The 15,422-nt window shown below is 43.4% G+C and overlaps 1 protein-coding gene across 4 annotated transcripts in view; it reads right to left on the bottom strand.

Moving 5' to 3' along the window:
- Positions 1-262: 262 nt before the first annotated feature.
- The window catches only part of DDI2 (DNA damage inducible 1 homolog 2), a 44,410-nt gene continuing 29,250 nt past the window's right edge, over positions 263-15,422 (bottom strand). The window contains exons 9-11 of one of the 4 annotated variants that reach the window (XM_082685448.1): positions 13,996-14,185; positions 11,270-11,332; positions 263-8,779 (exon numbers count right to left, since the gene is read on the bottom strand). In XM_082685448.1, the coding sequence (XP_082541574.1) occupies positions 11,316-11,332; positions 13,996-14,185 (207 nt within the window). In that variant the 3' untranslated portion in view covers positions 263-8,779; positions 11,270-11,315. The other 3 variants (XM_082685446.1, XM_082685445.1, XM_082685447.1) reach the window with 3 other exon arrangements.

The raw sequence follows: 15,422 nt of genomic DNA, 5'->3' as shown, positions 1-15,422 counted from the left end.
CCTCCATAGGCTGGTCTAACCACAACACCCAACCACAACGTCTGTCACTGGGCACCGGCTGCCCACACGGTCACGGACGCGCATCTCTGACAGGAGCATCGGTCATCTGGATGTCAACTTTCATGGCTTAGAGATACCCATTTCTCATGAGGTGCAGGCAGATGATGACAGATCACAGTGCCTGGGTACAGGTGACTTAAAGGGGCAGGGAGACAGCCAAGGACTAAAGTAACCATCTCAAAAGAAACTGATCAAACGAGAGTCTTATGATAAAAACTTTATTGTCTTAAATATCAAATGTTTTACACATCACTTTTTTCTTCAGAAAGTTCCTATTAAAAAAAGAAAAATAAAGTGTTTCGATTATTTAGGGCTGACTTAACATTTCAGTATGTGACAAAAACTCAAACCCAAATGCATCTAGTTCACTCAGCTGCAGACAGGTCCTATGTCCGGCGCCTAAACCAAGGGCACAGTGCAGCCAACAGTGGGATTCCTGAGTTTGGTTCTCTTAAGTTCTCAAGAGTTTTCCCAACTCTCAAAACCAAAGCACTATGGGAGTGACTAAGCTACTGGCAAGCCTATTTTGCCAATCTGCCTAGTTTCTTAAAGATGCAGTAGTCTCAAAGCTTAAAGAAAAGTCAGAAAAGCAATACATGAGCAATTCCAAGAACAAAGGGGGGGAAAGGTTTCTATTTGCTAAGATTTGCCAAATATGGCTACAAAACTGGTAAACAAACCTTACTTGAGAGCGAAGGTCATTAGCCCAACTTGCCAGGACGAGATTTTGAATAAAAATGAGCAAATCAATGTTCATTGCAGGTACACAGTGAAGAAAGCAGTATGATCGGTACGCTGAACTGCTCTGAGTGCATCACTATTTCAAAAGGATGATGGAGAGAACACAGAACGGAATATAGGCGTTCAGAGAGACAGAGATCTCAGACAGGAGGCACAAACTCAGAAAGCTGCGGGGCCTTCGGGGAAAAGAAAAGAAGTCCGGACAGCATCAGGTCATCTCAGGCTGAAGGAATCTGGAAGCCAACGGGCTGATCTGCCTGCCTGGGGTAGGAGAGTGAGAGAGGTCTCCTCCTTTAAGCCACAGACGCATTCCCTCAAGGTTGTGTGTAAAGCAAGCCCCTGGTAAATACGATCTTATCCCAACAGACAACGATTTTCCCAGGGGAAAAAACATCCAGCACACCCCTTCCCCAAGTCGGCTAATGAAAACCTTCGTACGGCACACATTTAAAGAAATACGGTTCTGCAGAAGTTCTAATTTTGTGTTCTACATACACACACACCCCTCGCCCCGCCTTCTGTCATCTGCCTTTTTTCGGTAAAAGAAACATTCTCTAACTCCTACATCCTTGAACCATTTTCTCCGTAGATTTCATTCCTTAAGATTGTGCCCTGAAGCTTACCAGCTAGATCCCTCTCGCCTTTTACAGCCCCCACGGTCTTGATTACCAATCGCCAATATGGAGCTGATAAACTTGTGCGTTCTCTAATTGTAAGCCTCAGAAGTCACTAGTAGGCAGGCCCAGAACTTCTACCTGTATGCCTCAAGATTACGACATATGTGGTGACATTTTAAATAATGGGTTGAAGAACATCCTTTTAATGGAGCTAGCCTGTCGAAGATTCAGTCGAACCTGGGATCCTCTTGTCAACAATCCTGCCCACCCTCAGGTCCCACCGCTCACTACATCTTCTGCTCTGGATTCCTACCGCCACACCTTGCACTCCGCTGCTTTAAAACAGCAAATCCTACAGGATCGTCTGCTAAGTTCTGTTGGTCCAGATGGTCAGCGTCCCAGGGCAGCCGTGCTCAAAGGGGCAGCGGGGATTCTGCATTTCTAGCCTGCGTGGAAGGATGTCCTGACGGGAAGAAAAGCTGACTGTCAAGGTGCGTCCTTGGGGATCACCTCCCATTTACTTGCACATGTCTCCTAACCCTGTCCCCCCGCAGCATTTATGCTCATCTCTTCCAATATTTCTATCAAACGTTAGAACATTTTTTGGTTGGTTTCTGATATTAATAAAAAATAATAATAATAAATTTTAGAGCAGTTTTAGGATCACAGCATCTAATTCCATTTTGAGCCCGATTTTCCCAATCTCTGACTTTGAACCCAATCACTTTAATATGACTTTGAAAATAGGCAAAAACATGCTAATAGGCAAAAACAGATCTTGCTCTTAGAGCTAAAATTTGTTTCGTGTCTCCTTACTATACATAGCTTCACGAGGGCAGGCTTCCAATCGGACTCAGTCACCCCTGTATCCCCATGCTCCCCAGTACTGGGCACACAGGCACTTAATGTTTGATGAATAATCAATATACTTTTTTTTTTTTTTAAATGTAAACTCTACCCCCAACATGGGGCTCAAACTCACAATTCCAAGATCAAGAGTTGCATGTTCTAATGAATGAGCCAGCCAGGCACCCCATGAATCAATGAAGTCGTATTCAAAGACTGATACTGTATAGCCTTCAAGAGTACCAGCTAGATTTTCTCGAACTCTGTCTTAACCACCCCAAAACAGACAGTGCAACAAAGAACATGATAAACATCTAGAAACCATTTTTTGGTACTCCCGATGCAAAAAAGCCCTATTATCATTCTTCTATATAGGGAAGTCTGTAAAGATTTGGTGCAGGGTAATTCTGAATTAACAATGAGGGTGAATCTTAGGACCCCTCCATGCATGGCCTCTACCTCTAGGAAGGCCATTTGCAAACGTTCCCCCCAATACTTTCACTTTTACTTCCCACCAAAATGTGATGCTTCTGCTATTTGGAGAAACTAAGGCACAAGAGAAAATCAAGTACATCAAAGGCTTACCCCTAAATTGTTTATTCACTGAACTCCTAGGAACACCAAACACTGAGAGGCCTCTAATGTATAGAACTGAAGCCATGATTTTACATTTCTAGTTTTCAAGGACACACTTCGAATTTACTTTGTTGTTAAAGAAGAACTGGAGTTTTTAATTCTTTCAGGAAAAAAAGCTATTTTTATTTTATGGAACACCTAACACAAAAGGTTAACATTCCATCTTCTGGGAAGGGAAACTCCTAATAACTTGTTTCTTTCTAGTTCAGCCTCAGACTATACTAAGTCACCAAATTCAAAGGAGAAATTTGGCTTTTTGGTATTTGTGCTAAGAGAATGGAAGAATGCATAATCTAATCAGCTTTTCTTAGGGTAAGTCACCAGTGATAACAAGTTTGAAATACACTGCAGTTCAATTATCCTGCTTGCGCTCATTAAAAGTGGCAAACAGGTAGGAAAAAGAAGTCAGAATGCACTGTAACTTTCCTGGCCAGTTATTTGCAAGGCTGTTTTTATATACATGGTGGGATAAAAGCCACCGTAAGTGGAAAACAGAGCTGCAGATACAAAAATTGTTTGCTTTTCAGTCTATGTAAAATTAACTGTAGAATATTTGTCAGTCACACATGTCTATATACACATGAGCTGCTGGTTAAACCAACCAAGTTTTTATGGCTTTAACTAGAGATAGAAAGCTGTGCTAAGGAGGAACAGGCAGGTTCCATTTTAACTAGTTATCATAAAATCGGTGACACAGAGTCTCATGTACCTTTCCATTTTTACGCAACCTTCTCTTGCTGGAGACATGCTTTGGGGGAAAAAACACATGGGCTGTGTCTTCCTTTAGTACATATGGAGACAAGGAGCTCTGGGAGGTTTCAGAGGCTCTGAGGCAGAGCCATTTTAACACCCACCCGCCCACCATCTATCCAGTTCTCTTTGCCAAGCAACTGGTTACCTTTTTACGTTAATGGCTAAGGCCCTACATGTAGGATGAAGGCAACTGGCTGATGTCAGGAGGCCTACAGAGGTACAAGTTTGGAAATCATTTTCATCAGCTCCAGTGGGCAAAACCTACAAGCTAGCCATTAGCTGTCTGGTTACCAAGCACACTGCTACATGCCCGAATCGACGGAGGGTAAACCACAGAAAGTCATAAAGGACAATCTTTTTCTCTCTTTGGTGAATAAACAGAGACCACCGTTGAAGGTGAGCGCTGACCACAGAAGCGTCCATGACTGGTCGTGGCAAAGCAGCTGTCCAGTAAAGTGGCCCATTACTGTCTAGGGCTGACCAGTATCAGTTTTGTTGGCAACCAGAGGAGCTCACGATGATTTTATCTTATTTTAAGAGAAGTTAATCTTGAATTTATTCACTTTTTAAAATAAGTCTAACTTTTTTTTTTTTTTTTAAAGTCATCTCTACACCCAACGTGAGGCTCTAACTCACGACCGTGAGATCGAGAGTTGCACATTCTTCCGACCGAGCCAGCCGGGCACCCTGAATTTCTGCACTTTCAGTAAATCTGACCATGAAGGTTCACTAGTGTCATGTTCCTTAATTCCCTTTGTGTTTTAAGAACTGCAAAATTTGAAAATGATTCAAAATCCTAACAATGTCGATGACTTCACTTTCACACAAATGATGGAGCAGGAAATACGGTTTTGAAAAATCAAAAGCAATTATACATGGAAAAATAAATGATGACAAAGGACAAGGATATTTGGCAAAGTGGGTTCAGCTCATTCATTCAAAGGACTCCTAACAAGAATACGTGTACAACTATAGGCCTATTCAGTTTTCTCCTAAAAATAAATATACATATGTAAAAAGCTATTATAATAAAACCTTTTCTGGGCTGATATTCTATATCCCACCCAAATCTCTGCACTGTAAAAACGGAGTGGCCTTACCTCTGAGCAGCGCGCCACTGCCCAGACAGAAGACTAGGAGGCCCAGCTTCACGCAGAGGCCTTTTAGGAGTCTGTTGTCACCGAGAACTTCTCCGACCTCTCACCAATCCCACTTAAAGATTTATAAGCTTAGAGTAAATTCCCAATTTCCACCCATAAAGCAAATACAGGGGCTGTTGCATTGCTACTAGATTTTGCTTCAATCATAGCACCAACTCCTTAATTACAATCACAGCTCTAAGAGTCGGTTGACAGAAATCCTATATGCGGTTTCCTAGTGCATCTTAAGTCTTTGGTGTGGGGCAGGCAAAAGGGTCTGCAACATGTAACTGTCTACAAGAACACATCAAGACCACCTGGCTGACCCCCTGTTCTAAGCGCCCTCTGGAAAACAGTAAAACCACAACTCCTTCTGTCAACCATCTCAACTCAGAGGGTCATGATGAATCTGCGTGACTTTCCCTCACATCACTCAAGTCTCACACACACACACACATTGCAGCAAAGGAAAAGAAGAGGGAATGGGGTAGGAGAGAAACGTCTCTAAGCGCCCCCCCCAAATGAACATGTCAAAAACTCCTGAGATATAAGCCTCCACTCTGATTGTGCTCAATGACTCGAATTTTGAGGGAAAGAATAAACTTCCAGAGAGAGTAAGACTTTAGACAAAATCATTTAACACTGAGTTCACGAATCACCCTTTCAAAACACCTGTTTTGAACACATTACGAACTACAACTTGGAATCGGGAGTCGTTCTCAAAGTTCTTTTCAGTAAAACCAAGATTTCAGATTCCTGCTAGGTACATAAGAGAGTTTATTTTCCAGGAAAAACTACCTAAAATCTATCCAGTAGGATTATTGCACAGTGGGGCCCACAGGACAATGGTTTCCGAGGGCTAGTCCTCATATAAAAAAAGGCCACAATAAATACATCTATATACTATGCCCCACTCTACCTTGACATGGTAAACACAAATATGACACGTCTTGCTTTAAAAAAGAAACTCCTGAGGAAAGAAAGGGATGGAAATCTCTACCAAGGCCACTTCAGTCAGAAACTGCAGTTGCTATTTCCGGTGCCATGAAGGACATTAACACAGAGACTGACCATTCCAAGCACCAAGGTGAACCAGTGACAAGGTTATCCTGCTTCGCAACAGTCCATTCAGATCACAGCTCAACCTGAGCGTTAGAAGAAGTTCCTAGTTAGATGAGCTTCGAAAGGAAATCAACTGCTGGCGATCAACCCACTAGTGATCTTTAAGTTCATCATCATCACTAAGGGTTGAGGGGTGATCAGTAACATGCTAACAAACCCTCCCTCTAGTCAATTCCAGTGTTTCTCGGCCATTTTTCACTCGTGATTCTTGAAGCCTCACCAAGACATTAGCAAATGGAATTACAGACTCTTCCCTTTCCTGTCTGGGTAGCACCATGTTTCACTCCGATGCGGACTTCCCCACCCCCCGCAGAGTCCCACCCCGAACACTTGGCAATCCATGCAGCAGCCTATGATGCACAAAGCAGCCCAAGCTCCAAACCCTCCCACGTCATTCCATAAAAAGGTCAAATCCTAATCACATGAATAAAAACATACCACTCTAGGAAATATCATTCCATTATCCCTCAATTTCCTGTCGTAACTGATGAATCAATACACAGAGCACTAAGTGTAACTCCAAACACCAAACCGTGTGATCCAGTTTGGAAATGGACAACTGAGACAAGCCATACCTTACCTACAGCACAGACACAGCCAAAATGGGAAGTTGATCTGCTTTTAGCTGCACGGGTGGTGGGATTTCTCATGGCTTCTGCTTTTTAAAGCATTCACTCTCATTCTAAAATGGTATGCTATACACAAAACCATCAATTTTATTCCAGAATACATCATCTTAATGATAATAAAAAGCTTTTGTATGCACATACTGCCAATACATTTAAAAAGGCCCAAATTTTAACAAAGAGAATAGACAAATTCATCAGACAAGAGATAAGTTACTTTGGCCGAAAAAAATCTTTAAAAAAAATCTGGCTCAACATTCTGCTTGCAGGTTTCTACATATACTGTATATGTGGCGAGAGTGTACGTGTGTGTATAGCCTTTTTGAAGGGAATGGAGTACGGTCTAGCCTCCTGCTCCATGGTTATGTAGGAACTACAATGTTCTTTGCTAGCAAAACAAGAAGTGCAAGGTCTGCATTTCCACCAACTCGATGCAAAGCCCCAAGAGCTTCCTGCAAAGTGAAGCCGGCACGGAGAATGCGGTCAATGTCTGCGGTGGGAAAAGTTAACGGTGAAAGAGCGGAGGGACTTGCTGACGGCTGGCCGGGAGGTGGTTCGAACTCAAGACGTGGCTCTGCAGCTTCGGGACAGACATCTTCTCTGGTCTCTGGCCTGTCTGGCACTGGCTTCTGTGTGCCCTGACCCAAATCTTCAACCAGTATGAAACTGGTTTCATACTTCGTTTGCTCCCAAGTGTGACTGACTGCCTCCTCCTCGCCTGCTACGAGTTTGGGGGGAATGTCCACACCTAAGGTGCAGCGTGACTGATCAGACGTTTTAGTGGAGGCCAGAGTGGCAGAGCTGCTCCCCATTCTGGATTCCCTAGACTCGGGGTCACGTTCCTTACCAGTTACTAGGCCATCGCCCGGATCCCCAACGGTACTACTTTCAACTGCATCTACTCCAGCACCATCTGAAGCATCTGGGAACTTCTCTGCCCTCACCGATACAGATATGGTCTGATGAAAGGTGACTTGTGAACTCTCTTCATTCTGGGTAACTGTAAGATGCTCACTTTGGGTCCATCTTTCAGAAAGGTCCTTAATAACCGTTTGGCCCTCGGTTACCATTTCAGACTGACAGATAACTTCCCCAGATGTATTTTCTGAAGCTGGTTTATTACTAATGACCAGAAGTTCATGGAGTTCCTTCAAGGCTACTGTTAGAGATGAGCAGGATCCCTCCGCGGACTCCACAGAGGGCTGACAACTGCCACAGAGACTTAAAGAGGGGGAGCAATCCCCATCTTCTTTACCTGTTCCAGACATTTCAGTGTTACTGTCTGGGAGCTGTAAATCCTGAGTGCAAATGGAATTACTCAAAATTTCAGACGAAGGGTTACATTTTGATGGTTCCACTTCCATCAAGGGATTATCTAAGCTGAGAGCAGATGCCCCGATGTCCCTGACACTGGCCTGCTGACCGTGTGCGGAATTACACAGAGCAACGAGGGATTCTTCAACCGTATCTACTTCCATAAGTGTTTCTGAATTCGAGCAGCCAAAGCACCCTGAAGGTAGAGTATTTTCTTCTGTTCCCGGAAGGTCCACATTCTGTTGTAGCCCGTCTCCTTCCACTGCTGTTTCCAAATCAACACTTCTTTGCTGATTCTGTTGCCTTTCTCCAACAAGCTCAGAGTCCTCTGTGTTACAGAGATGCTCTTGGTCATTTAGAGCATTCTGTTGTCCAGCCCCGTGCTGTTCATTCCCTGGTTCCTTGTGCCGCCGAAGGCCACTCACCTGAGGCAGGTTCTGATTTTCTGGATGCCGACCCTTCCCACCTAGAAGCCCCCGTGGTTCTTGCACCCTAGTGGTTGTGACAGGTACACTACCTTGCTGTCTTGTGTGGAGATGAGATCTCGGGCCCTGGGTGCTTCTTTCAGCAGATTTCTCTGTGTTATCAGCAACGATGGCTTCTTCGGAGGAATTCTGCAAAGGCAGGGCTGGACTGTGGTCTGCTGAAGAAGCACTATCAGGAAGATCCTGGAGAGGAAGATGTTCTTTCTTTTCAGAGGTTATCTGGAATTCAGCTGAAGCCTTCAAAGCCTTCACAGCTTTAGGTTCGATGCTGTCGGGGTCACTGGGCTTGATAGGGCAGACTGAAGCAGAGACAGAGTGAGCAAGACTCATAGGATTACCAATCTCAGGACTCTGTCCTAAAGGATGGGCTGGATGGTTGCATCCATCTGAAGTTGGTAATGATGACATTCCCAGTGAGGTAGTTTCTTTACCGCTTTTCTCTATATGGAACAAAAGGGAAAGGAGATGAATCAGCCAGTTACAAAGGCCACTGAATTATCGGATGATACAAATCTAAACAGGACAGAACAAAATCAGGTCCTTAAAGCTGGGTCTGCCTTATATTCACAGACTTATACAAAAATCATTCTCACTGCGGTAGACAATTGAACATCACAGCATCAGAGTAAGAGGTAGGTACGTTCTTAATAAAACGTGCACTTGAATTCAGTATTTTTCTTTAAGTACCATTAATAAACGTTCACATAGTAGCTGGGTTAGTGCAAGACTGAGGGATATTGATACGTCTTTATTCTTGGAGAGTTCAGAACTCTAGAACTTCTAGAGTTTTTCCAAGTGTGTTCTATCACTTGCCCTGGAATCGCCTGGGCAGTCTGCTAAGCGTGCACATTCTGGGGTCCCCATCCTTGCGAGTAAACCCAAGGTTTACTGCATTCTCACGAATCTGCATTTTCAATAAGCTTCTCAGGTGATTCTTAAGCATATTATGAATTTTGAGGACCTCTACACTGGGACGATTCTCATGTCAATGCACTTCCGGTGTTCCCAACATGAACAGGAAGGTTCTAAATGACAAGTCTAAGTCCAGGTGTATCTGGAACAGAGCAGGAATTGTAACGAGAAAGGAGATTATGCTTGGGAATCTCCAAAAGAAAGAGAAACATTCTATTTAATTCATTTCTATCCAAACTTCCTGAAAATCAGGTACAACTATGTCAGCGTGGAGGCAAAGAACAAAAATAAAACTAAAGTCAAACATACGAAGTCCGATCATCACCTTACCAAATAGGGCAACTTTAGAAAGGATGATCAGTTACTTTGTCAGGTTAGCAAAGTACAACTAAGTGAGAACATGTAAGTAGTTTAAGGGCATGGTAGGGGTGGGCCTGGCAGCAGAGGGAGATAGTTGGGAACAGCTTTTCACCATTTTCACCAGGCAAGGACAATTTAGACAGACTGCAACGGACCGAGTGCTCCCAGGAAGGCAGGCTCAAGCACCTCATGACACTGTTAATCATGAACTCTAACCGCCTTCGCCACCAATCCAGTTAAACATCGACCTCCACGCAATTACTGTAAGATCTTTAATTAAATGTCAGAGGTTGGTAACAAAAATTACTTCCACAATATAATCTATCAAGGCAGATGTGACTCAAATGCTTCATGCTGATTAACATCCAATGTGGGGAGGCCTGATCTTCGGAGGTCATGAAGCAATCCAGTTAGGATTCGAAAAGCTCTCAATCATGACAATGGTTCACAGCACGAGCAGATAAAACACTCACTATGTCAGAAGTTACTGACTTCTTGCAAAACAATCTTCTAGCTTAAAGGTGAATGGCGATTAGTTTTCTTTCTCAATCTCTAAGGCTGACTGAAGGAGGTTCAACTGTGAATTAATGCTGACAGAGAAGATGCGTTACCGCCCAGAGTCCGTGTGAGTGGCCTGGGGGATATGATACCAGCCTCCGGGCACCGGCATGCCACTGAGGACAACTGCACGAGGTCAGGAGAACGTGGCCTCCGGGTGTCTGGTACTCACTAGGAAAGCAGCACACGGTCCTCCTGTAGCCGAGATGGTCGGTCTCACTGGCCTAAGTCCTAACTGTAGGGGAGCACTGGGTCAGTACTCAAGGGCAGAAGGGGATGAGGACAATGGATATTAAGACGAATTTAAACCGTGCCTACTTTATCCCACCTTTGTAAGGAAAAAGGAAAAAAAGAAGAAACTGAGTGCTAGGTATCTAATTACAACCAGCCTGCAAAGCCCTATGAAGTCCCAGGTTGGGAGTTTAAAGAAAGACTGTCTTTCTTCCTCTTGAGAAATCAGCCGGGGTGCCCAGGCTGCCGCCTCCCAGATTTACTCTCCAGGGAGATGGGGGGGGCGCAGCGCCTCCGGGAGAGAATCTGTCAGGCTAGGGAAAGAAAGAAGAGCCAAATGTCAGCTCTTCTTTCTGGGAGAATAAAACCTCAATCCTGCCCACATCAGTGAACTTGTGTCGCTAGACAAGTCAGCTGGTCTAGGCTTCCATTTCTTCCACAGTGGACTGGGAGTTTCTACCTGTCTCTACCTCTAGGTGGCCATGTGCAGTGCTAGGAAAAAAGAACTTTTCAGGTTTTCCGAAGACACGGACTCACGAAACCTGATGGTGTAGTCATCCCCAATGACAATGCTACGGTGCTGACATTCTTGATCTGATATATTCACCATGGCCAGATGGGCCCTGTTTTTCCTGGGATCTCCCTCCCCTCCCTGGGCTGTTCCAATGGCTGAGAAGACTTTGCATAGGAAATTGTGCTCAGATATGTACGTGTGCCAACACACAGATGCATATACAGGCTAGTTGTAACCAGATTAAACAAGGTGAAATGGATGGCAGAAGCTAAATTCCAAAACTGCTGCAGATACAGAGACTTTCAGACCACAGACGATAACTGGATGGAAGGCTTAACGTGGTGTCTATAAATACCTGGTCTGGGGCCCACTCCAGCTGCAGTACACACACACTACATGCATCATGGCTTCTGACGCTCTGTTTGAATTAGGAAACAGACAAGCAAACTTGGGTTAACAATGCAAACCACACAGCATGCAGGGTTTTGTCTCCATTCCTCTGCCACCTTTACAATCAGGAACTGGTAGAGTCAAGCTTGGGGAAGGTTTCCGTAGTCTGGCTGGTTTAATTCTCTCACAATACATAAAGCAATGTGTCAACTTCAACAGATTTTTCAATAGAACTTGGAAAGAAATGAACTTCACACACCCACACACATGGAATTCATGGGTAGACATGTGGGACGGGGGGAGAACACACTCTGAGATGGGATCACACGGCATGGAAACCTCCAAAGGTGAGCGAACATGTGTAACTGTCACTTCCCAAATTTCCTTCCCAGATGAGATTTTTAGAAGAAAAACAACTCAAAATGGATTATCCTGGGCTCTCTTGCAGCCAGTTTTTAGAAGATGCATTAGATACAGCTCCTATCCAGGTTTATTGCCCCATTGATAGAAAAGATAAAGACACTCTGGTGTAAGTACCCACGAAAGAAATAGTTTTTAACAAAAATACTTTCACCTACTATGTCCAGAGTTTTGATTTTGAGGATACTGGCAAGTCGGTGTTCTAAACAAACAGGATCTGATGTACAACTATTTCACTATTTAAACATTACAAAAATTAGGATGAGCCACATATCGTAACAAAAACAGCACACGGGCACAAAACCCATTTTTAAAATCCTTTTAAAAAATGTTTTTATTTTTTAATTTTGCTTTTAATATCCTTAAAGTAATCTCTAAGCCCAACATGGGTCTCAAACTCATGACCCCGAGATCAGGAATTTCACAGTCTACTGACTGAGCCAGCCAGGCGCTCCCCCTTTTAGTCTCTTCAGTTGGCACATTCCCTTCACTATGCCTGAAAATACCCATGGTTTCTATTTTAATTTCCTAAACTTTTTATTTTAAGAAGTAATTACCCAAAGAGGGTAACTGTTAGTAGGTTAGAAAGCATCGCTATCATCAGCTAGTGCTTCTCAAATAAAAACACCAAACTGTGGGGGAAAAACAGATTTCACAATATGGTAATACACCTTCATTTTATGAATACCCAGTATTATGACTAAGCTGACAAGTTACTGGAACAGGTAAAACCTTCTAAGTGGGTATGTCAAACTCAGTCAAGCTTGCCTTGCAGGGAAGACTGAAACTATTAATTTAGTCTCTGTCTTGTTCAGAATTCTCCCCTTCCTGCAAAAGTTAAGTCACAACCAGAGCTGTACTTTACATATAAAACTCAAAGGTGCCAGAAGGTGTAGTGGAGTGTATTAAGAACAAGGCCAGCTTGGAAAACTGTCTGCAAGCCACACCCATTTTAAAGAGGCTCAGGTCTAGACCCCTGGGTGTTCTCTAAGTGAAAACACTGGCAAAATCTGGTTGTTTATTTCGTAAAGATCCTATCTTTGTTGTTGTTAGAGGACAGCTATTTCCCCGACTTGTAGCTCTAACACATGGTATTAGTCACTGATGAATGATTACAGCTCAAGACTTTAAAATAACCCCACCCTGAAAGTTAATTCTCTTCAGCTTCTAGAAAATGTATTCCAGAGTCACTGTTTTATAACAGATGGGGAACAATTATGCCATGGAGGTAGATTTCAGCAAAAATGTGTTCTTCCATTTAGCCCAGAAAACTTGACTTGGTCTTTAGATTTAAACAAGCCACGACAATTGAGACTTATGAAAACATGATTAGGTATCCCCCCACCCCCAGCCATGTCAACAGCTGACCCACTGTTCTAATTTGGCCCAAGAACGCACTATGCAATCTCATTAATGGTATAAACACTGTAGTTTGATTAGTGCTCAATTATGCGTCTTTGTCGTCAGTTCCTCTATGGTGGCAGCACTTTCAGTAGATATTAAAGAGGTCAAGACTGCTCAGTCACCACGACAATGCTACAGTTCAAAGGACATGGGCCCAAGAAAAGGAAAAATAATTTTCAGGGAAACTGTAAAACTCGAAAGGAAATGTCTGATTACTGTATTTTTTTTCTTTTTTAAAGTAGACTCCATACCCAGCATGAAGCCCAATGTGGGGCTTGAACTCACAACCCTGAGATCAAGACTTGCACTGAGATCAAGAGTCAGACGTTCAACTGACTGAGCCAGCCAGGCGCCCCTGCAGTAATTTTTGTCAGGAAAAAACAAACAGGGGCGCCAGGGTGGCTCAGTTGTTAAGCGTCTGCCTTCGGCTCAGGGCACGATCCCAGGGTCCTGAGATCAAGCCCCGCATCGAGCTCCCTGCACAGGGGGAAGCCTGCTTCTCCCTCTCTTACTCCCCGCTGCTTGTGTTTCCTCTTCTGCTATGTCTCTATCACATAAATAAAATCTTAAAAAAAAAAAAAAAGAAACAAGATTTTTTAGGAAGCCTACCAAAATGTGCCTAAGCAAGTAACTCCCTGATGCACCTACCTAGTGACATAGCAATGGGTCTGTCTAAACACCGAGGTTTCCTTTCCTGGATTCAGAGATAGGAGGAGGTGGTGAGAGAACAAGGAACACATCCATGACAGCATGATGACACGGATTAGAAACGGGAAAGGCCCCCATCCCTCTGAAGCTCCACCCTCCCCTGCCCACAGACCAGTAGTAACAAGAAAAGCCATTCAAGAGCTTGGCCGCTGCAGATACCTGCGTCCTCTACGGACTTTTGAAGAGCTTCTGCTAGTTCCTGGTCTGCAATCTCCTCCGGCCGCACGTCCTCTCGCCCAGCCCCGTATGCCAACCGGGCACACTCCGGTAACTCTCCCTCGGGGAGGAAGGTGGTCTGAGAGCCAGTGGTGCCGATCACGAGCACATTTTTCTTGAGGTCAATGGAACACTTAGAAGGAAGAAACCAAAGACTGAGGACAGTGGATAAAACGCCATGCAGAAAAAATTTTCACGAATTAAAAAAAATTTTTTTTTAAAGATTTTATTTATTTGACAGAGAGAAATCACAAGTAGATGGAGAGGCAGGCAGAGAGAGAGGGGGAAGCAGGCTCCCTGCTGAGCAGAGAGCCCAATGCGGGACTCGATCCCAAGACCCTGAGATCATGACCCGAGCCGAAGGCAGCGGCTTAACCCACTGAGCCACCCAGGCGCCACACGAATTTAAATATTTAAGTTTTATTTCATCTTGAAATATTTTAAGCATTTAAAAGTTTATAGCAGAATCCTCTTCACAGAACACAGTTTACTTACTCATTTAACCCGAGCTCTATTCATTTCTGAACTTAAATGTAATACATGTTCATTGTAAAAATTTGGAAACATGCCAGGCGTAATCAGCAGCCCCACTTCTTAGAAACACGTAAGTGATTTTCTTATAAAACTGAGACATACTATTTATACATTCACATTTACATTACTATTTACATTTTGCTTACTGCATGAAGTACAACTTATATTTAAACTCTACACCAATGGTCTCAAAAGTGGTATACGGGCAAAGCCATCTCTACAGAAGTCTTCTTTTTATTTTTTTAAGATTATTTATTTATTTATTTGACAGACAGAGATCACAAGTAAATGAGAGGTGGGCAGAGAGAGAGGTGGAAGCAGGCCTCCTGCTGAGCAGAGACCCTGATGTGGGGCTCGATCCCAGGAGGCAGAGGCTTTAACCCACTGAGCCACCCAAGTGCCCCAAGTGTTCTTTATTTCATACTTATGCTACCTTTTTTTTTTGGTCTGTATATCTGTGTATTTGACATAGCACAGTACACAACACATGTTTTATATCTATCAAGTTGGGAGAATACTGGTCTACACCATGACTAACAAGCAGACAAGAACAGTGACAAGTTAAAAAACTGGGTTTTATTAATACATGCATTCACTCATCCCTTCCACTTAAAATTCTGCACCTTTATTAGACTATTAATGCAATGTTTTATAGGAATTTAGTAATAAAAATTTTTTAAAGAGTATTAGTGACATAAAAATATTGACTAGATGGGAAATCCTGCTGTGAAAAATCTTATTACCCAGTGGACATAACTGCATCTTCAATCAGAAGAGGTTATGTTCAAACAAAATTATTAGGCTTTAGAGTGGAAACACAAGTATCACTGCAAGCT

This window comes from Mustela nivalis (genome assembly GCF_964662115.1).
Source record: "Mustela nivalis genome assembly, chromosome: 10".
Taxonomy (NCBI): Eukaryota; Metazoa; Chordata; class Mammalia; order Carnivora; family Mustelidae; genus Mustela; species Mustela nivalis.
This window is presented reverse-complemented; position numbering and strand designations above follow the sequence as displayed.